Here is a 21673-nt window from a genome sequence, read left to right as displayed (position 1 = left end):
CTCGCATCACAATCAAAGGCTACAGACCAGCATACTCCCCACCCCCATCACATGGCCGGTTTCAAAGGAAACTAGAGGAACAGAAGCTGCACGAGAACACATGAGACTCATGTACCCCCCAACCTCATCCCAGGCTGTGGGTGACCCCTTTGTGCTTTCATCCATCTTGGACACAGCGCATACTATGGGCGCGTGACCTGTAAACCTGTGTCTATCACTGGAGCTTATTAGCAGCTGAGGGGCCCTTCCCCTCCCAGAAACCACTGAGCTAGAGCAAATGAGATGCACCAATAGCTCTATCTCGCTGCTCCTGCAGTGGGGGAAATCAATAGCACTTCAGCTGATTAGTGAGACTCGACTAATGCTGCGTGTCAGGCGCGCGCAGGAGGCTGGCGCGGACACCCAGGCGCGTCAGTAAACAGGTCCACTTAAAATCTCTGCATTCACTGCCCTTTGGTGTTAAGGTGGTGCCTCTCACCAAATAAACACATTAAATGATAAAGGTGTTAATGTAATCAAGTTCAACAAGGGGGAAATAGACTTTTTTTTCAAGGGGATTCTCTCCACTCACAATATTTTATTCAAAAGATATGCAGAGAGAGACCAGGGTCGTCCCTATGCCTTGATTTCTATCAGCCCATGGCACATGGAGGGGTACCCCTGTGTGTTTCATGGGAGCTCTCACCCACTAGAGTACTCATGCCATGCTTCATTGTCGAATTCTCACCCCGGTACCCATTCTATCAGGCGAGCTCTACCTTGAGTCTCGAGGGAGCTCTTTGATTTTAGAGTCAGGGGTCCTATGATGAAAAGTGCCTCATGAAACTCAGCTACTGCTGCGCTCTTTTGTGCAATTCTGCAATCAGTGAAGTTCACTCATACAAGCATGCATACCAAACCCACTGGGTAAGTTGCATTTTTTGTGGGGTTTACTCATTGCCCCATATAGGGTTTAGAGGTGAGAAGACCCTCACACTCCAACCTCTGATACAGAGGCCGAAGGTACCGATTAAGCTACAAGATCGTGCTAATCCTTGGAGGACTTGGGACAAGATGCTCCATCTGCCCCTAACCCTCTATGGGGCAATACATAAACCCCATAAAATGCAACAGATCGAGTGGATTTACCCAGTGGGTTTGGTATGCATGCTTGTATGAGAGAAATTTACTGATCGCATAATAACACAAATGAGTGCGGCATTAACCAGATACTATGTGCAGAGGAAACAAGGTGTTTGGTCCTGACGGATGCCAATAAAACATTAGGGCACAGTTGGCTGAAACGTGTAGACCTATAGATATTGGAGTACAATTACAAACCCCAATAACACCACCTTCTTGTTTCTAACCTTGCGAAAGGTTCTGGGAAGAAAACGAAAATTTGTGAGGATCCCTCCAGACAATTTCTTCATAGCTCCCCTGACTCTATCATCAAAGAGCTCCCTTGATAGTTGAGGTAAAGTCCGCCCATAGACAATAGGCATCAGGGTGAGAGCTCAATGATGAAGCATGACACAGGTACTCTAGTGGGTGTTAATGTAATAACCTATGGGTGCAAAATATATATATATATATATCTCAAAGGTTGTGACTGTAGCGTGCTGATTTACAGTATGCACGTGTGTGCTTACATATGTAAGTATGTGTCCCTGTGTTTGTAGGTATATATCTGTACATGTGCATATAGGTGTATACGTGTGTATATTGACACACACACACGCACACACACACACATATATACACAAATATATATACACACACATACATATATATATATATATATATATATATATTTATATATATATTTATGAATATATATAAATACATGCATCCATATGCTTGCATGGATAGATACTTGTGGGTGCATATGTACTTAAATGTATCTATCTATCTATCTATCTATCTATCTATCTATCTATCTATCTATCTATCTATCTATCTATCTATCTATCTATCTATCTATCTATCTATCTATCTATCTACACAGATACACATGCACATAACATTTTAGGTATATCTATATATATATATGTATATATATATATATACTTATATATACATATTTATAAATGTATATATATATATAAATCTATATATATAAGCGTAGTGTATATATATATTTCTCCAAATGCACTTTCTTACAAAAAGAGGGCGCACACTTCTCCAAAATTTCAAAGTTGCTTTATTCCACTCCCTCGGCAGACAAACGTGTTCCGGCCATACTGGCCTTTGTCAATGTCCGAATATATATATATATATATATATATATATATATATATATATATATATATATATATATCTTCATCAACTTGCTGCCAGAGCAGTCCCCTTGCCTGCGACGTTGGTGCCGTCGGTGGCAGCAGCAGCCACCGCATATAATAAGTCCTTATTCCACGTAAAAAATTCCACGAATAAAGGGACGGCACACCAGGAAACGGCACAAAACTTTATTGTGCACTAGCAGTTAAAGGACGACGCGTTTCGGCGTTTGCCTTTGTCAAGTTACGTAACTTGACAAAGGCAAACGCCGAAACGCGTCGTCCTTTAACTGCTAGTGCACAATAAAGTTTTGTGGTTTCCTGGTGTGCCGTCCCTTTATTCGTGGAATTTTTTATGTGGAATAAGGACTTATTATATATATATATATATATATATATATATATATATATATATATATATATATATATATATATATATATATATATATGTGTGTGTGTGTGTGTGTGTGTGTGTGTGTCTATAAATACACAGGTACACACCTATATGCACATGTACTGAAATATACCATTACACACAGGGACACATGCATACATATGTAAGCACACACGTGCATACAGTATATAAGTATGCTACAATCACAACCTTTGATATCTCTATAAACACTGGCCAGATTATATACACACTCTTTATTAGGGCAGTACTGCATATATACAACAATATCCAGTACATTCCCACAGTATTGACACACTGACACATTAACACAAGTGCAAACAGTAGGATTACACATACAGCAATTGTTTCTAACGCACACACTATCAGCAAAGAAGTCGAAACTATACACACTGACAGCTACAATGTGCCCCCCCCCTAAAATGTTAATGAATATTAGGAAATGCTGAACTGCTGTCCCCTCGGTCCCAAGGTCAATCGCAACTATGTGATCATAATTGACTGCTGTTCGATTATGGTTTCCTTCCCCCAAACCAGTCACCCCCTAAACTGCCAATCAGGGCCGGACTGGCTACCGGGCGTTTTGGCATGCTTCCGATCTGGGGGCTGATTTCGTTGATGGGGACCTGTGTGTGCTGAAAGAACTTTGTTTTGCTTTGTTTATTTCGAAGCACACGCAGGTCTTCATCAACTAAATTAGCCCCCACCGCAGTGACATCAGCCCCCAGCTCGCAGCATGCCAAAACGCCCGGTAGCCAGTCCAGCCCTACTGCCAATCACTGTCACGTGCTAATTGGCACAGTGGTCCCTGTATGTCCCCAGGCAGATTACTACTTACCTCCTAACCACTACTGGGTGCTCTTGAACTGCATTTCCCAAGTCCTCCAGCACCAGTCATCCCTTTACTTCCTGATCCGTGTTGAGTGCTGGTGGACTGCAGTTCCCCCAGCTCTCGAAGGCAAATCAGCCCCCTACTTCCTGATCACAGTTGAGTGTTTATGGACTTTAAAGCCCCAAGTTATTCAGGGGCAGTCGCACCTTTATCAGCCAGTCACGGTTGAGTGTGTTAAGACTGCAATGACCACTCAACTCACATTCACCTTTCTACTTACAGACAATTTATAACTATAGTCAGACTGTAACTTTTTATACACAGTTTTATATAGGGCAAACATGACCCGGGGGTATCAGAGCGCTTTACACGAGCACCAGTTGTGTTACAGGAGGACACATTAATTTGTGTTAGGCACGGGGAGATTACGTGATTTGCCAAGAATCACAGGATGTTGAGCGTCCTTGCCGAGACTTGAACCCGGTTGCCCAGCTTTGAGGTCGACCACCCTAGCCGTTAAGCCAACTCCTCTCCCCAATGTGTCCATTGGCTCTTCTTCGCCCAATCACCCTCTGACCTGCCAGTCTTCATGACTGTGGTTTAGCTTCAATTCTTCCATTTGATTACCCTCTCACCCTATGACTATTACTGACTATGGCTGGACTGCAGAGAGCCTCTCCCTTCACCCATCACCCTTTTGAGTACTGTTTCTCATTGAATGTTCTTGGACTGTGCAGCCTGATAGCTCCCTTTCGCTTAGGGAGGGCACTCAGATAACACATGGTCATTGGTAAGATTTGGCCAACCCCCTCCCCCAGTCTCCCTCAGGCTCTTGACTCTGTTAAAAACGGAACCCCACTTACTCTGGTTGAAACACACTGCTCTCCTAGGTTAGCCAGATGGTCACCCCTTATTTTATGGCCATTATTAAGTTTTGCTGTAGTCTGTACTACTGCCATGGGCTAGCCACCTCCTTACCTCCAAGTCACCATTCAGTGCATTTTAATTGTGGTGTGACTCATCCTGGCCCCGGTTTGGCCCCAAGGCCAGTCACATCTTTCTCAGTCCCCTAAATCTTCATAAGTACTCTTGAATGACAGTGTCCCATGCCCCCACACCATCACCTTATACCACCCTTTGGCTTAATGTGTGCTCTTGGGCTTCGTTGCTCCTAGTTGCACCTCTGTGTACCCCTGGCTAGTCATATACTCACCGCCCGGTGGTAGTTTGGTGTTCTGGGACAGTATAACCTCTTCGATCCACTTATCCACTCCCCGACATGCATTCCTTTACTCTCTGATTACCATGGAACGCTGCTGGGCTGCATTGCCCCACTGTACTCCCTGGACCTCCATGGCTGCTCTTACCTCCCGATCACTCTTTAGCCCAGTGCCACCCTTGTACTATTTTGTTCCTCTTGTCCGGTGCCCCTTTACCTCCCAATCATTGTTGGATGCTGTTAGATTTCAGTGAACCCTTCTTTGCACCCTTGGCACCAGTCACCTCCCTACCTCTTCATCATCATGGGTATTTCTGTTCTATTCACAAGGGTTTCTTCAGTGACTGGCTTCTCAGAAGGGCCTCCCAGCTCTATGACAACCAGCAGATGGGTTTGCAGTTAGAAAACGAATGTTTTTAGCAGTTTCCTAAATGCTAGTTCTGATCTGGCTTGCCTTAGGTTCTGAGGGAGTATGTTCTAAAGTTTAGTTATCAGGAAAGCGGAGGGTCTTCCTCCGCATCTGGCTCTCATTTTTCTGGGGACTGCAAACAGTTGCTGAGTGTTAGATTGCAGCATTCTTGTGGGAATATACTTGGTAGGTAGCTTTTGAATCAGTTTAGGAACACTTTTGTGCATTGCTTTGTTAGCCATACACAGTACCTTAAAGTACATCCTTTTAAGCACTTGCAGCCAATGACAGCTTGCCAGGGCATTGGTGGCAGAGTGACATGTGGGATTTTTCAGGAGGATACGCGTTGCAGCATTTTGAACGACTTGAAGTCTTTCTATAACGGACTTTGGGCTGCCAAGATACAAGGAATTTCCATAGTCATGTCTGGAAATGGCCAAACCCTGTACTACTATCCTACACGATGCCTCTGGTATCCATCTGAGCAGCTTTTGCAGGGTTCTTAGCATGCTGACTATCCAACAGTGTGTGCTGGTGGATTTCCTTGCCCACCTCTATAGGGTCCCCTTAGCCGACTTGGCACCGGTCACCTCCCTACCTCTTGATCATCGTGTGCTGTTGCACCGCAGTGCCCCCCTTGTAACTCGTGTCTGCCCCATCCTGCACCTTCTTACCTCCCGATCATCGTCGAGTGCTGTTGGACCGCAGCCTCCAGCAGTCGCTCTAGGATGGTCCATTCTCCCATCGTGGTTCATCCGGAGACCTGCCCGTGTTGGCGATGCCGTCCTGGCTTCTCCTGGGCACACTGAGCCCAGAGGTCCCGATGGTCCAGAGTCCTGAACTCTCTACTTGTGGGGCCGGGGAAGATCTTTGCTGACCTCAGCTGGTCCTCTTGGTAGCCGGGAGAAGTCTTTTTCCTTGGGTGGCATCAGTTACCCCTCCCTGAGGTGTGCAGTAATTGTGGGTAAACGTATTAGCCCCACTCTGGGGCAGATAGATATCCTGGGTGATGTCAGCAGTTACTACCTGAGCTGACAATGGTGCTTTGCCCAATGCTGAATTTACCAGTGTCTTCCTGAGGTAGAGAGCACGTGCTCTGTATATTGTGGGTCTTCGGGAGCCCCCAGAAGTGCAGGTGATCTGCGTCCTTGGCTGACTCCAGCACCCTCACTCCAGGGCAGGTTGGTGTATCCTTGGCTGCCCTCAGGCACCCATTTCCGGGTCAGATAGCAGATTTAAGTCCAAGGTTGACCCTAAGCAACCCCCCTCTGGGGCAGGTGCTCTGGTCTCCTAGCTCTGATCTTCCAGTCTCAGTAGCTCCTAGATCCGGGATATCATCAGGAGGAGCTCTCAGCAGCACCAGCAGAGCTGGGCCTCAGGTTGAACATCTCGTGGGTCAAGCGATCTCCTCTCCTGATGGCCTGGCTCATTTGCTGTCCCCAGTAGACCTTCTCAAGGGCAGATAGCACAGTGACCCCAGTCCGACCCCAGCAGCCTCTCTCAGGAGGAAGATGGTCCGTTCCTTGGCTGACCCCAGGAGCCTCTCACAGGGGCATGGTTGAATTGCCTGACCCCCGCAGCCTCTCTCCCGGGGCAGGGGTCCTTATCCGGCCCCAGCAGCCTCTCTCCGGAGGCAGGAGTCCTTGTCTGGCCCAAGCAGCCTGTCAGGGGCAGGTGGTCCGGTTCCTTTCTTGACCCCAGCAGCCTCTCTCAGGGGCAGGTGATCCGATTCCTTGTTTGGGCCCAGCAGCCTCTCTCAGGGACAGGGTTCCTTATTTAACCCCAGCAGCCTCTCACAGGGGTCAGCGATCCTTGTATGGCCCCAACAGTCTTTCTCAGGGGCAGGTGGCACGGTTCCTTGTCTGACCCCAGCAGCCTCTCTCAGGGGGGTTTCTTGTCTGGCCCCAGCAGTCTCTCTCAGGGGCAGGTGGCACGGTTCTTTGCCTGACCCCAGCAGCCTTTCTCAGGGGGCAGGGTTCCTTGGCTGGCGCCAGCTGCCTATCTCAGGGACAGGGTTCCTTGTCTCACCCCAGCAGCTTCTCTCAGGGGCAGGGTTCCATGTCTGGCTCCAGCAACTTCTCTCAGGGGCAGGGTTCCTTGTCTCACCCCAGCAGTATCTCTCAGGGATCAGGCTTCCTTGGTTGGCCCCAGCAGCCTCTCTCAGGGGCTGGGTCCGTTGTCTAACCCCAGCAGCATCTCTCAGGGGCAAGGTTCCTTGTCTGCCTCAGACAGCCTTTCTCAGGGTTCAGAGTTCTTTACCAGACCCCGGATGCCTCTCTCGGGGTCAGGGTTCCTTGTCTGACCCCTGCAGCCTCTCTCAGACGCAGGGTTCCTCGTCTGACCCGATCGCCTCTCTCAGGGGCAGGTGGCCGTGTCCCTTGCCTGACCCCAGCAGCCTACCTCAGGGGCAGGTGGTCCGGTTCCTTGCCTGACCCCAGCAGACCTGCCTTCCCTCAGGGTGAGCTGCTGAGGACATCAGTCTCTCCTCGGAGCTCCCGGAGTGTGATCGCCGTAAAGCCTCCTATTTCGGGCTGAGCCGGGGGTGGGTGCTCCGTCTCGGCGGACAGGCATGGATTTAGACCTCGCTGGCTGTAAGCTGCCTTTAAGTACTCGTGCTGCTGCCTGCGTCACGTGACGCTGCCTGGAAGCCAGCCCAGCCCCGGCTTTTACTTTTTCATCATATTCCTGGGCAGTGAAAAAAAGGAAAGGCGCAGACACCAGATTACAGGGTAATAGAGTGATTGGTTTTAATCCGGGTTACCGGGTCTCTGTCTGCCCCACTTCTCCCTACCGACCGTGAACGAGGTCATTATTCAGGCAGCGAGGTGTGCCTGTGCAAAGACTGCAGTGTACGGCTTGCACAAGTAGTGAGCTGCACGCGAGAGTGCAACACACCCAGATAATGGGCAGTAGGTGAGAGTGCAGCACACCTACAGAATGAGCAGCGGGTGAGAGTGCAACACACCCAGATAATGAGCTGCACGCGAGAGAGCAACACACCCAGATAATGAGCAGCAGGTGAGAGTGCAGCACACCCAGATAATGAACAGCAGGTGAAAGTGCAACACACCCAGATAATGGGCAGCAGGGGAAGGTGCAACACACCCAGATAATGAGCAAAAGGTGAGAGTGCAACACACCCAGGTAATGAGCAGCAGGTGAGAGTGCAACACAACCAGATAATGAGCAGCAGGTGAGAGTGCAACACAACCAGATAATGAGATGCATGTGAGAGTGCAAAACACCCAGATAACGAGATGCACGTGAGAGTGCAACACACCTAGATACTGAGATACAAGTGAGAGTGAAGCACACCCAGATAATGGTCAACAGGTGAGAGTGCAACACACCCAGCTAATGAGCAGCAGATGAGAGTACAACACACCCAGGTAATGAGCAGTAGGTGAGAGTGCAGCACACAGATAATGAGCATCAGGTGAGAGTTCAACACACCTAGATAACGAGATGCCATAAGAGTACAACACACCCAGATAATGAGCAGCAGGGGAGAGTGCAACACACCCAGATAATGAGATGCACATGAGAGTGCAACAAGCACAAATAATGAGATGCACGTGAGAGTACAGCACACCCAGATAATGAGCAGCAGGTGAGAGTGCAACACACCCAGATAATGAGATGCATGTGAGAGTGTAAAACACCCAAATAACGAGATGCACATGAGAGTGCAACACACTCAAATAGCGAGATGCACATGAGAGTGCAACAAGCACAAATAATGAGATGCACGTGAGAGTGCAGCACACCCAGATAATGGGCAGCAGGTGAGAGTGCAACACATTAATGAGCAGCAGGTGAGAATGCAACACACCCAGATAATGAGATGCATGTGAGAGTACACAACACCCAAATAACGAGATGCACATGAGAGTGCAACACACAAATATAATGAGCAGCATCTGAGAGTGCAACACACCCAGATAATGAGCAGCAGGTGAGAGAGCAACAAACCCAGATAATGAGATGCACGTGAGAGTGCAACACACCCAGATAATGGGCAACAGGTGAGAACACAACACACCCAGATAATGAGCAGCAGGTGAGAGAGCAACACACCCAAATAATGAGATGCACGTGAGAGTGCAACAAACACCACAATGAGCAGCAGGTGAGAGTGCAACACACCCAGATAATGACTATGAGCAGTAGGTGAGAGTCCAACACACCCAGAAAATGAGAGGCAGGTGAGAGTGCATAGCATTTAGATAATGGGCAGCAGGTTAGAGTGCAACACACCCAGATAATGGACAGCGGGTGAGTGTGCAACATACCCAGATAATGAGCAGCAGGTGAGAGTGCAACACAACCAGATAATGAGATGCATGTGAGAGTGCAAAACACCCAGATAAGAAGATGCACGTAAGAGTGCAACACACCCAGATAATGAGATGCACGTGAGAGTGAAGCACACCCAGATAATGGGCAACAGGTGAGAGTGCAACACACCCAGCTAATGAGCAGCAGGTGGGAGTGCAACACACCCAGATAATGAGCAGCAGGTGAGAGTGCAACACAACCAGATAATGAGCAGCAGGTGAGAGTGCAACACACTCAGATAACGAGATACAGATGAGAGTGTGCATCTCTGCACACTGGGAATAAGATGCAAGTAAGAGAGCAATGTGCCCAAGTAATGTGCTGCAGATGAGCGTGCAAGACTCTCAGGTAATGAGCAGTGTGTGAGAGGGCAGCACACCCAGGTAATGAGCAGTAGGTGAGTGCTCGGGTAATTATATGCAGGTAAGAGAGCAATGCATTTGGGTAATGTGCTGCAGATGAGGGTGCAAGACTCTCAGGTGATGAGCAGTGTGTGAGTGTGCAACACCCCAAGTAATGAGCTACATGGCAGAGTGCAGCACACCCAACAGCTGAGTGTTTGGTTAATACGATGCAGGTAAGAGAGCAATGTAATAGGTAATGCAGGACACTCAGGTAATGAACTGCCTGTGAGTGTACAGCACACCCTGGTAATGAGCAGTGTGTGAGTGTGCAACACATCAAGCTAGTGAGTAGCAGGTGAGTGTCGAACACACCCAGGTAGTGACTAGCAGATGAGTGTGCAACAAACCCAGGTAGTGAGAAGAGTGTGCAACACACTCAGGTAAGAAGGAGTAGGTGAGTGTGTAACAATCTAATGTGAAGAGTTATGTTATGTTAATGGATACTCAGTAGAGAGCAATGACTCACCCCCGGAGGGGCAGCTCGGCGCTGAGGCAAATATTAGAAAAGCAGCCATTAGAATAGCCAGGTCTTAAGATGTTTTTTAAAGCCTGAGAACTCAGTGCACACCCTAATGAACAAGGGAAGCTTGTTCCAGTGGTACGGTGCGAGATAAGAAAAAGCTTGTCCACCATACTTAGACATACGAATACGCAGGAGACAAAGAAGAGATTGACTCCTTGATCTAAGATTTCTTCTTAGAGGTCAGGGGACCAGTTTGACCTGTAGGTATGTGTGTTCATTGCCTGGCAAAGCTTTATGCTTCAGGCAGAGGAGTTTGAATATTATGGGGAGCCACTGAAGGGCTGTGAGTAGGTGTGAAAAACTCAAATAATAATAAGCCACATTTGTAAAGCGCGAACAATCACCCGTAAGGTTCTCTAGGTGCTGGGGGCCGACGGAAAGATTAAGCAAGCTATTGCCCAGAGTCACATGGTGCTGGGCTAATCTGCTTCCGGCGATCGAACTATGATCCCCAGATTCCGGAGTCAGTCGCCCTGGCTGTGGCGCCACACCTCTTCCACTAATAATGAGCTGCAAGCAAAGGTGCAACCACTCAGGTAAAGAAATGAAGGTGAGAGTGACAGACCTTCAGGTAATGAGCTGCAGTTAAATGCACACCACACTTAGGAAATGAATTGCAGATGAGTTAGCAGCAGACTGAGGTAGTGACCTTGAAGTGAGTGTGTAGGTCATTCAGGTGATGAGCTGTAGGTTAGTCTGCAACCCACTCCGGAAATGCCATGCAGCTAAGTGAGTCACTCTTTAAAGACATGCCTAATTTAGTGTGCATAATATTCAGTAAACAGGCTGGGGTTGAGTGAACAACAAGCTGATGCAATTGACTGCAGAGGAGTTTTGATGGTGTACAACAGGAGGGTGCACATTGTCTAACAATGAGCCACAGTGGGTGTACAACACCTATTGATGGTGTACAACAGGAGGGTGCACATTGTCTATGTAACAATGAGCCGCAGTGGGTGCACAACACCTATTGATGGTGTACAGCAGGAGGGTGCACATTGTCTATGTAACAATGAGCCACAGTGGGTGTACAACACCTATTGATGGTGTACAGCAGGAGGGTGCACATTGTCTATGTAACAATGAGCCGCAGTGGGTGCACAACACCTATTGATGGTGTACAACAGGAGGGTGCACATTGTCTATGTAACAATGAGCCACAGTGGGTGCACAACACCTATTGATGGTGTACAACAGGAGGGTGCACATTGTCTATGTAACAATGAGCCACAGTGGGTGCACAACACCTATTGATGGTGTACAACAGGAGGGTGCACATTGTCTATGTAACAATGAGCTGCAGTGGGTGTTCAACAACCTCAGACAATGATGAACAGTGGAAGGGTGTGCACTATCTATATAACAATGAACTGCCGTGGGTGTAAAGTACCCAAAATAATGGTGTACACTATGGGTGGGCGGTAAACTCCGCTCCTCTGGTGGAGTTTGCGAAGTTTTGCCTCGGCTTGGAGCATGGAGTTTCAGACAAACTCGGCCAACCTTCACATGGTGGAGTTTTTTCTCGCACACTGCTCACTAATCGTATGTTGGCGAGCGAGAAAATCAAGATCTAGACTGCCTCCCGGTGAGATTTCTCAACGCAGCCGGTTGTGGCACATTCAGAAACTTGCCATTAACGGTGTGAAAGCTGCTGCTTGAGTAGAAAATCTACCCAAGCGGCAGAAAGAAAATGCACCCTCTGTTGCATGGCATGATGCCGTTCATGCTGATTTTACAGCAAGGGACAAGCTACCGGAGCTAAAAATCAGCGAGAGCAGAGTGACGTACCATATCTCCGCGGAATCTTGCAGAATTCTTGGAGGACTCTGCGGAATTCCATGGAGTGAAACTCCGTGAGTTCCTTTCATGCCTAGTGTACACTAGGAGGGTGCACACTATCTATATAACAATGAGCTGCAGTGGGTGTACAAAACTCATTCATGGGTTACAGTAAGAAGGTGTACTCTGTCTATATAACAATGAGCTGCCTCAGGTGTACGGCAACCATAGAGAATGATGTACAGCAGAAAGGTGGGTACTGTCTGTGTAACAGTGAGCTGCAGTGTGTGTACGACACGCATAGATAATGTTGTGAAATAGGAGGGTGTACGCTGTCTATATAACAATGACCTACAGTGGGTGTATATCACCCATAGAGGCAACAGGTAAATTGGTTTGATTTACGCACAGCAATGAGCAGCAATGTGTGTGTGATACCTTGTGACACCCTTATATAACACAGAGAAGGAGGAAGGTCATGCACTGCATACAACAATGAGGTGCAGTGTGCGTACAACACACTTAGGTAATGGAGTAAAGGCGTAGAATATGCATAATATAACAATAAAGTAGCGCAGTAGGTAAACTATAGTGTTAGAAAATAGATTAAGGGGGGCATTGCACATAACAAAAGGGTAAGGGTGTGTGCTGCATACAATAGTGTGCTACAGCGAGTGCAGCACACCCATGGATAATGAACCGTTGGGGTGGGGTGTGCGCTATATACAACAAAAAGTTTCAGTGGGTATACTACAGTGTTAGAAAACAGATTACAGTGGAAGAGGTGTGCATTACAAGGAGCTACAGCAGAGTACCGCACCAGTCCAAAACGGAGTGTCAGGGAATGGGTGCAAGTAGTACATACAACAACACGCTCCAGTGATATAATAGGATGCAGGAGGAAGGGTGTGCACAGCATAACAGGCGTGGGTTTTGAACTGCAGGGGATCCTGCAATGCTCACAACAAGATGATGCACTAGGTGTGCAACAGTAGTGGATACTAGACTACAGATAGTAGGGGTGTGCACTAAGAATTGACCTGTGATGGATATGCAACAATGACAGTTACTTTGACTGCAGGAGGAAGGTGTGCACTACACATCACCGTGACCTGCAGTGAGTGTGCAGCATCCATACGTAATGAACTGCAGATATGGGGATGTACACTGTACACTAGTTCCCCATCCAAAAAAGATGCCACTTCAAGACACTGACATATGCCTACAAAAACTTCCACAACCTAGGACCAGCATACATCAACCACCGTCTGAACTTCCACAAACCCTCCAGAGACCTTTGCTCCACCTCCCTTGCCGTCGCGAATACACCACGCATCCGCCGAAGCTTCAGTGGAGGCCGATCCTTTTCCTACCTCACCGCCAAGTCCTGATACAGTCTTCCTCTCCACCTCCGGGCAGCACCCTCTCTGGCGGAAATCAAGAAGAGACTCAAGACATGGCTTTTCAACTGAGCCCAGCAACATAGCGCCTGGGTACCCTTCCGGGTAAATAGTCACACTCTACAAATACATATTAATTGATTGTTTGATTGGTTTAAATTCAACAGTGAACTGCAATGGGTGTTACCAGTCATAGATAAGGGACTGTTGGGGGTGTACTGCATACAAGCATGAGACATGCTAGGGGTCCTATTACAAATTGGGCACACTTTTCCTTTTTGCACCACAAAGCACCTTTTAATAGGTGCACTGTGCGCAAACAGATAAAGTAACCCTATAACAGTGAATGCATTGCCTCTTGGGCAGCTGCTAACCCGTGCTGCCTAGGGGGCAATGCATTCATGGTAATAGGTTGCTTTCGAGTGAAATACGGATCAGCTGCTTCAAAGCTGCTCAGTGTTTCACTGTACAGGTGGCAACCCACCTGCATTAAGTGACTGTAGCCGCCTGCAAGGGGATGTCTGGTGGGGTCTTCCCCCCCTCCAGAGGGCTGCCATGAGGGAAGCATTAATAGTGCACCACCTTTTTGTGGAGCACTTTCTGTGCACCTCCTGACAGCGTCTTTGCCTTTTTGCCCACTTCCATAATACGGCACGGTCACAAGGTTAAAGAGATTCCTTCATTTGCATGGGACCACTTCCCCCTGCAAATGAGGGAACACCCTCTTGAGGACTGTCTGTGCGCCAGCGATATCTGTAATACAGAAGGGGCTGCACAAGCGTTGGCGGCCCCTTCTGTAGTACCAAGTGCCTAGAGAGTGTACAAAGTGGGCTCAAATGCCTGTTGCTCCCCCTGGGCACTTTCTGTAATACGACCCCTGGGGTGCAAAAGTTATAAGTTATGGAGTGCAGGCAGCTTGTACTACATGCAACAATGAGACGCAGTAGATTACAACATACAGAAGGGGTTGTGTACTAAGCAGAGCAATACATGACGGTGGATGTGCAACAGCAATAGATAATTTCCTGCTGGAGCAGAGTATGCACTGCAAGCAAAGGTGAGCTGCATTAGTGTACATTCATGGGGTATAGAATTTCCTGTAATTTCCTTTCTTTTACTTATGCAAAATGCAAGGCCTCCAATTTTTGATGCAAGAACACATTTCACGTTGGGGTGGGCTGAACTCGCTGAGTTTTGCTCTGTGGAATTCTGAAGAGTTACTTAAAAACTCCTCGAGATTCCAGAGTCCTGCAAATGGTGGAATTCTGGCCTGTTGCGCTGCTCGCACGGATTTTTAGCACCAGGAGTGCAAACTGCACCACTTGGTGCACCAGAGGGCTCTGGTTATTTCTCCCACTTGCGTAGATTTTCTACGTAAGCGACACCTTTCCCAACATGAGCGTTAACGACCTACAGCAACCGCCCGCATTGAGAAATCTCACCAGGAGGAGGTCTAGCGCTTGTTTTTTCTTGCTTGTGCTCGCCAACTTAGTATTGGTGGGCTACAGAGAAGAAAAACTCAGCTACGCTGCAGTTGGCGGAATTTTTGCCGAACTCCTCGCTCCATGCAGAGCATAAAGTAAGCAAAGCTCAGTAAACACAACTGGAGGAGTAAAGATTACCACCCACCCCTAAATTCATGCAAAAAAAGGATGAAAAATACAGTTGGTGCAAACAACAGCTGCTTGTGCTCTGGTTGTTTACATTGCTATTGTGTCTCCCTCTATATCGTCACTATGAAGAGTGGTGTAACTACACAACTGGAATAATGGCGTAATTTTAGGAGTTTCACGTGAAAAACGTAACACAAATTTAGCCAAATAGTGAATTATGCCAACATAATTTAAATTTTGCTTGTGCCTTTTATTAAAGAGTAATAGATAATAGACTACAGGAGGGTGGCACACTTAGCTGAACCAATGAGCTGCAGTGTACGCACAGCCTAAAGAATGGGTTAAAGATGTGTCTGTATTGATCTCAATATGGACTCTAGGAAAGGTATGCACCGCTACGATGGTGGCCTGTGTGAAGTGGATAAAACACTCAAAATTGTGCCATACCGCAAGATAACGGGGTGAAGATGCACAGTACCCTGACAGCGAGCTGAGCAAGAGGTGTGCAGTGCTCCAAATATGGGTCAGAGGTCATGAGTAATAGGATGAAGGTGTGTACAACACATGGATAACAGAAAGGGTTTATTATTTTTTATCTCGACTGGAGTCAGACCAAAGACAGGCACGCCAAGATGCAAGTGACACACGTGTAGTCAATAAATCAGTCAATCTGTCTGTGTACTTGTGGAATGCACTAAGACTCTCATTACAATCGCCGTGTGTTATGTGTAAGGCTCCCGGTTTTCCGTTTTTACAGATTTTTACAGATAAATAGAGACAGGAAGCAATATGTCTGCATTTATTTTTAAAAGTGGATAAATACAGAAAACTGAGCTACTTTTAAGTGACTCTCTGTGTTGTCTTTCATGACTTATAGCCCAACAGCTGAGCAGATAGACAGCATGGGAAGTTAAAGAGGATAACATTTCTTTACATAATGGTATATGTCAACATACATTTGTGGTGTAACGCTAATATTTACCAGTGGATGTATTGTTCTGTAATATTTGGCAGCTTAAATTGCTAAAACACGACAGACATCAAAGTATGACTGTGTGTCTATCAGTTAAATAAATATGGAAATGCGCAGTTTTACAACTTCATTTATCATCATAACACAAAATAAATATGGAAAAATATAGATAAAATGGCCCAAAAATAAATATAGATAAATACACATGGAAATGTAAAAAAAAATACCATAAAACCGGGAGCCGTAGCCCTAGTTATGTGTGATACTTATTGCACATGAATAGTAACAAAACAAAGGGGTACGTTATTCATAGGGTACAATCAATAGCCCCTATTACACCCCCACCCGCGAAAATGGAAATTAACTTGGGTTTTTGGGCTCGCTGCATCAAAATGTTTGTCCCATTAAATATCTGCACGTATGAACTGCCGAAATGGCCTCAGAATTGCGGTTTTAATTGTGTATGACCACCTCTCGCCCTGTCATCACGGACACTGTTTCTAGTCCTGACCTTTTTGCTTAAAAATGATTTCATTCAATGAGTCAAATTACTCCGGAGCAAACCAAGACTACAACTCCCAGAATGCATTAAGACTGCGGTGTGGGCACCAATGCGGACCTCTCAGATCACGACTGCAGGGTGTGCGTGCACTACAGCAAGGGCTGCTTCTGTGTGGTGTGCGTGCGCGCTCTCGCGCGCGCGCCTGCGGGGGACCCTCACAGGATGACCAGCCACCGGGGATTTCTACGAGGTAGCCTGCATTGTTCGGATGCTGTGCGTGAGACACGCGCCTAATGAGCGCCACGTGAGCGTGTATCCCGCCCAGGGAGCGGAGGCACGAGTCCGTGAAGCACTCGGCACTGGGCCGGTCTGATGCGCCAATGCTTTGCGCGCTCCTTTCCGCCAAGCGATGTGCCTGTCCCTTTAAATCCATCACTGCCTCTTCCCTCTCCGCTGCGGGATCCGGGGAGGAAATGCAGACATTTACTGTCGCGAAACTGTTCCCCAGTGGCCGGCATCACTCATGGCCTTGAAATGAAGCCTTTCCTGCCCTTCCCACTTTAATTACACGTGCGCCTCATGGGCAGAAAGGAGTGTGGGAGGGAGGGCACCTCTGCCCCCTCTCCAGGGCATGACCCCGCAGGCACCACATGTGCCGTGACACAGGGACATATGAGGGCACCACAGGGATTGTATATTCCCAGGAAAGCAATAGCCATGATGCGCCACAAAACCAGATCCTGCAGGGACTACACGTGCAGTGAGGATCAAGATTTCACCAGGTCCTGCAGGGAGGGATTACTTGTGATGCGTGCACCAAGATTTCACCAGGTCCTGCAGGGACTGCAGCTGCAGTGTGCACCAAGATTTCACCAGGTCTTGCAGGGACTACTTGTGACGTTTGCACCAAGATTTCACCAGGTTCCGCAGGGGCCACGTGTGCCCTGATGCAGCATGGCATCAGATCCTGAAGGGCACCTAGATTTCACCACGTCTTGCCTTCGCCACATATCCAATTAAAACCACATCCAGAGTTGACTACAAAAAGAGTACCACATGGGTTAATGGCAACATCAAAAGAATGAAAGTACAACTCAACATACTACAACACAGACAAAAGCATGCTACAGCACTATCACAGAGCCTACAAATGAGCCAACAGAACCACAAAAAGACACCACCACGCCACATGCGTAACTGAAGCCGACTGCCCTTCAAAAACCTTTACAGCTTTCTGCAATCCAGAGTGCCAAAACAGAAACACCACGTTCACAAGACTTCTGTGACAAAATCTCGATTGGATTATTCTAAAAAGTTACAAAGATTGAAAAGTACCTGAAGGAGGATGTGGACAACACCACAACAATTATATGACCCAACCACCACCGAAAGAGACACCAATAACCATCCATCAGTGCATGCCTTCAGTACCATGTCAATGTATGCACAGACCTGCACAGAAAGAGACACCAATAAACATCCATCAGTGCATGCCTTCAGTACCACATCAATGTATTCCCAGACCTCCACCGAAAGAGACACCAATAACCATCCATCAGTGCATGCCTTCAGTACCACGTCAATGTATGCCCAGACCTCCACCGAAAGAGACACCAATAACCATCCATCAGTGCATGCCTTCAGTACCACGTCAATGTATGCCCAGACCTCCCCAGAAAGAGACACCAATAACCATCCATCAGTGCATGCCTTCAGTACCACGTCAATGTATGCCCAGACCTCCACCGAAAGAGACACCAATAACCATCCATCAGTGCATGCCTTCAGTACCACGTCAATGTATGCCCAGACCTCCCCAGAAAGAGACACCAATAACCATCCATCAGTGCATGCCTTCAGTACCACGTCAATGTATGCCCAAACCTCCACCGAAAGAGACACCAATAACCATCCATCAGTGCATGCCTTCAGTACCACGTCAATATATGCCCAAACCTCCACCGAAAGAGACACCAATAACCATCCATCAGTGCATGCCTTCAGTACCACGTCAATGTATGCCCAGACCTCCACAGAAAGAGACACCAATACCCATACATCAGTGCATGCCTTCAGTACCACGTCAATGTATGCCCAGACCTCCACCAAAAGAGACACCAATAACCATCCATTAGTGCATGCCTTCAGTACCACGTCAATGTATGCCCAGACCACTACCAAAAGAGACACCAATAACCATCCATCAGTGCATGCCTTCAGTACCACGTCAATATATGCCCAGACCTCCACCGAAAGAGACACCAATAACCATCCATCAGTGCATGCCTTCAGTACCACGTCAATGTATGCCCAGACCTCCGCCGAAAAAGACACCAATAACCATCCATCAGTGCATGCCTTCAGTACCACGTCAATGTATGCCCAGGCCTCCACCGAAAGAGACACTAATAACCATCCATCAGTGCATGCCTTCAGTACCACGTCAATGTATGCCCAGACCTCCACAGAAAGAGACACCAATAACCATCCATCAGTGCATGCCTTCAGTACCACGTCAATGTATTCCCAGACCTCCCCCGAAAGAGACACCAATAACCATCCATCAGTGCATGCCTTCAGTACCACGTCAATGTATGCCCAGACCTCCACCGAAAGAGACACCAATAACCATCCATCAGTGCATGCCTTCAGTACCACGTCAATGTATGCCCAGACCTCCACCGAAAGAGACACCAATAACCATCCATCAGTGCATGCCTTCAGTACCACGTCAATGTATGCCCAGACCTCCCCCGAAAGAGACACCAATAACCATCCATCAGTGCATACCTTCAGTACCACATCAATGTATGCACGGACCTCCCCCGAAAGAGACACCAATAACCATCCATCAGTGCATGCCTTCAGTACCACGTCAATGTATGCCCAAACCTGCACAGAAAGAGACACCAATAACCATCCATCAGTGCATGCCTTCAGTACCACGTCAATGTATGCCCAGACCTCCACCGAAAGAGACACCAATAACCATCCATCAGTGCATGCCTTCAGTACCACATCAATGTATGCCCAGACCACCACCGAAAGAGACACCAATAACCATCCATCAGTGCATGCCTTCAGTACCACGTCAATATATGCCCAGACCTCCACCGAAAGAGACACCAATAACCATCCATCAGTGCATGCCTTCAGTACCACGTCAATGTATGCCCAGACCTCCGCCGAAAAAGACACCAATAACCATCCATCAGTGCATGCCTTCAGTACCACGTCAATGTATGCCCAGGCCTCCACCGAAAGAGACACCAATAACCATCCATCAGTGCATGCCTTCAGTACCACGTCAATGTATGCCCAGACCTCCACAGAAAGAGACACCAATAACCATCCATCAGTGCATGCCTTCAGTACCACGTCAATGTATGCCCAGACCTCCCCCGAAAGAGACACCAATAACCATCCATCAGTGCATGCCTTCAGTACCACGTCAATGTATGCCCAGACCTCCACAGAAAGAGACACCAATAACCATCCATCGGTGCATGCCTTCAGTACCACGTCAATGTATGCTCAGACCTCCCCCGAAAGAGACACCAATAACCATCCATCAATGCATGCCTTCAGTACCACGTCAATGTATGCCCAGACCTCCACAGAAAGAGACACCAATAACCATCCATCAATGCATACCTTTAGTACCACGTCAATGTATGCCCAAACCTCCACCGAAAGAGACACCAATAACCATCCATCAGTGCATGCCTTCAGTACCACGTCAATGTATGCCCAGACCTCCACCGAAAGAGACACCAATAACCATCCATCAGTGCATGCCTTCAGTACCACATCAATGTATGCCCAGACCTCCCCAGAAAGAGACACAAATAACCATCCATCAGTGCATGCCATCAGTACCACGTCAATGTATGCCCAGACCTCCACCGAAAGAGACACCAATAACCATCCATCAGTGCATGCCTTCAGTACCACATCAATGTATGTCCAAACCTGCACAGAAAGAGACACCAATAACCATCCATCAGTGTATGCCTTCAGTACCACGTCAATGTATGCCCAGACCTCCACAGAAAGAGACACCAATAACCATCCATCAGTGCATGCCTTCAGTACCACGTCAATGTATGCCCAGACCTCCCCCGAAAGAGACACCAATAACCATCCATCAGTGCATGCCTTCAGTACCACGTCAATGTATGCCCAGACCTCCACCGAAAGAGACACCAATAACCATCCATCAGTGCATGCCTTCAGTACCACGTCAATGTATGCCCAAACCTCCACCAAAAGAGACACCAATAACCATCCATCAGTGCATGCCTTCAGTACCACGTCAATGTATGCCCAGACATCCACAGACAGAGACACCAATAACCATCCATCAGTGCATGCCTTCAGTGCCACGTCAATGTATGCCCAGACCTCCACCAAAAGAGACACCAATAACCATCCATCAGTGCATGCCTTCAGTACCACGTCAATGTATGCCCAGACCTCCCCAGAAAGAGACACCAATAACCATCCATCAGTGCATGCCTTCAGTACCACGTCAATGTATGCCCAGACCTCCACCGAAAGAGACACCAATAACCATCCATCAGTGCATGCCTTCAGTACCACGTCAATGTATGCCCAAACCTCCACCGAAAGAGACACCAATAACCATCCATCAGTGCATGCCTTCAGTACCACGTCAATGTATGCCCACACCTCCACCGAAAGAGACACCAATAACCATCCATCAGTACATGCCTTCAGTACCACGTCAATGTATGCCCAGACCTCCCCAGAAAGAGACACCACTAACCATCCATCAGTGCATGCCTTCAGTACCACGTCAATGTATGCCCAGACCTCCACAGAAAGAGACACCAATAATCATCCATCAATGCATGCCTTCAGTACCACGTCAATGTATGCACAGACCTGCACAGAAAGAGACACCAATAAACATCCATCAGTGCATGCCTTCAGTACCACGTCAATGTATGCCCAGACCTCCAAAGAAAGAGACACCAATAACCATCCA

General features: G+C 47.7%; 1 protein-coding gene across 1 annotated transcript in view; it reads right to left on the bottom strand.

The window, feature by feature from the left end:
- The window catches only part of GJD2 (gap junction protein delta 2), a 78548-nt gene extending 70864 nt beyond the window's left edge, over window positions 1-7684 (bottom strand). Inside the window, exon 1 of the mRNA XM_085627348.1 lies at window positions 5805-7684. Within this exon, the coding sequence (XP_085483474.1) occupies window positions 5805-5875 (71 nt within the window). The 5' untranslated portion in view covers window positions 5876-7684. The remainder of the gene's footprint in view (window positions 1-5804) is intronic.
- Between the last annotated feature and the right edge of the window lie 13989 nt (window positions 7685-21673).

The sequence above is a fragment of the Triturus cristatus genome, chromosome 9 (assembly GCF_964204655.1).
Source record: "Triturus cristatus chromosome 9, aTriCri1.1, whole genome shotgun sequence".
NCBI classification, from domain to species: Eukaryota; Metazoa; Chordata; class Amphibia; order Caudata; family Salamandridae; genus Triturus; species Triturus cristatus.
The sequence above is the reverse complement of the archived record's forward strand: the minus strand, read 5'-3'. Positions and strand labels throughout refer to the sequence as shown.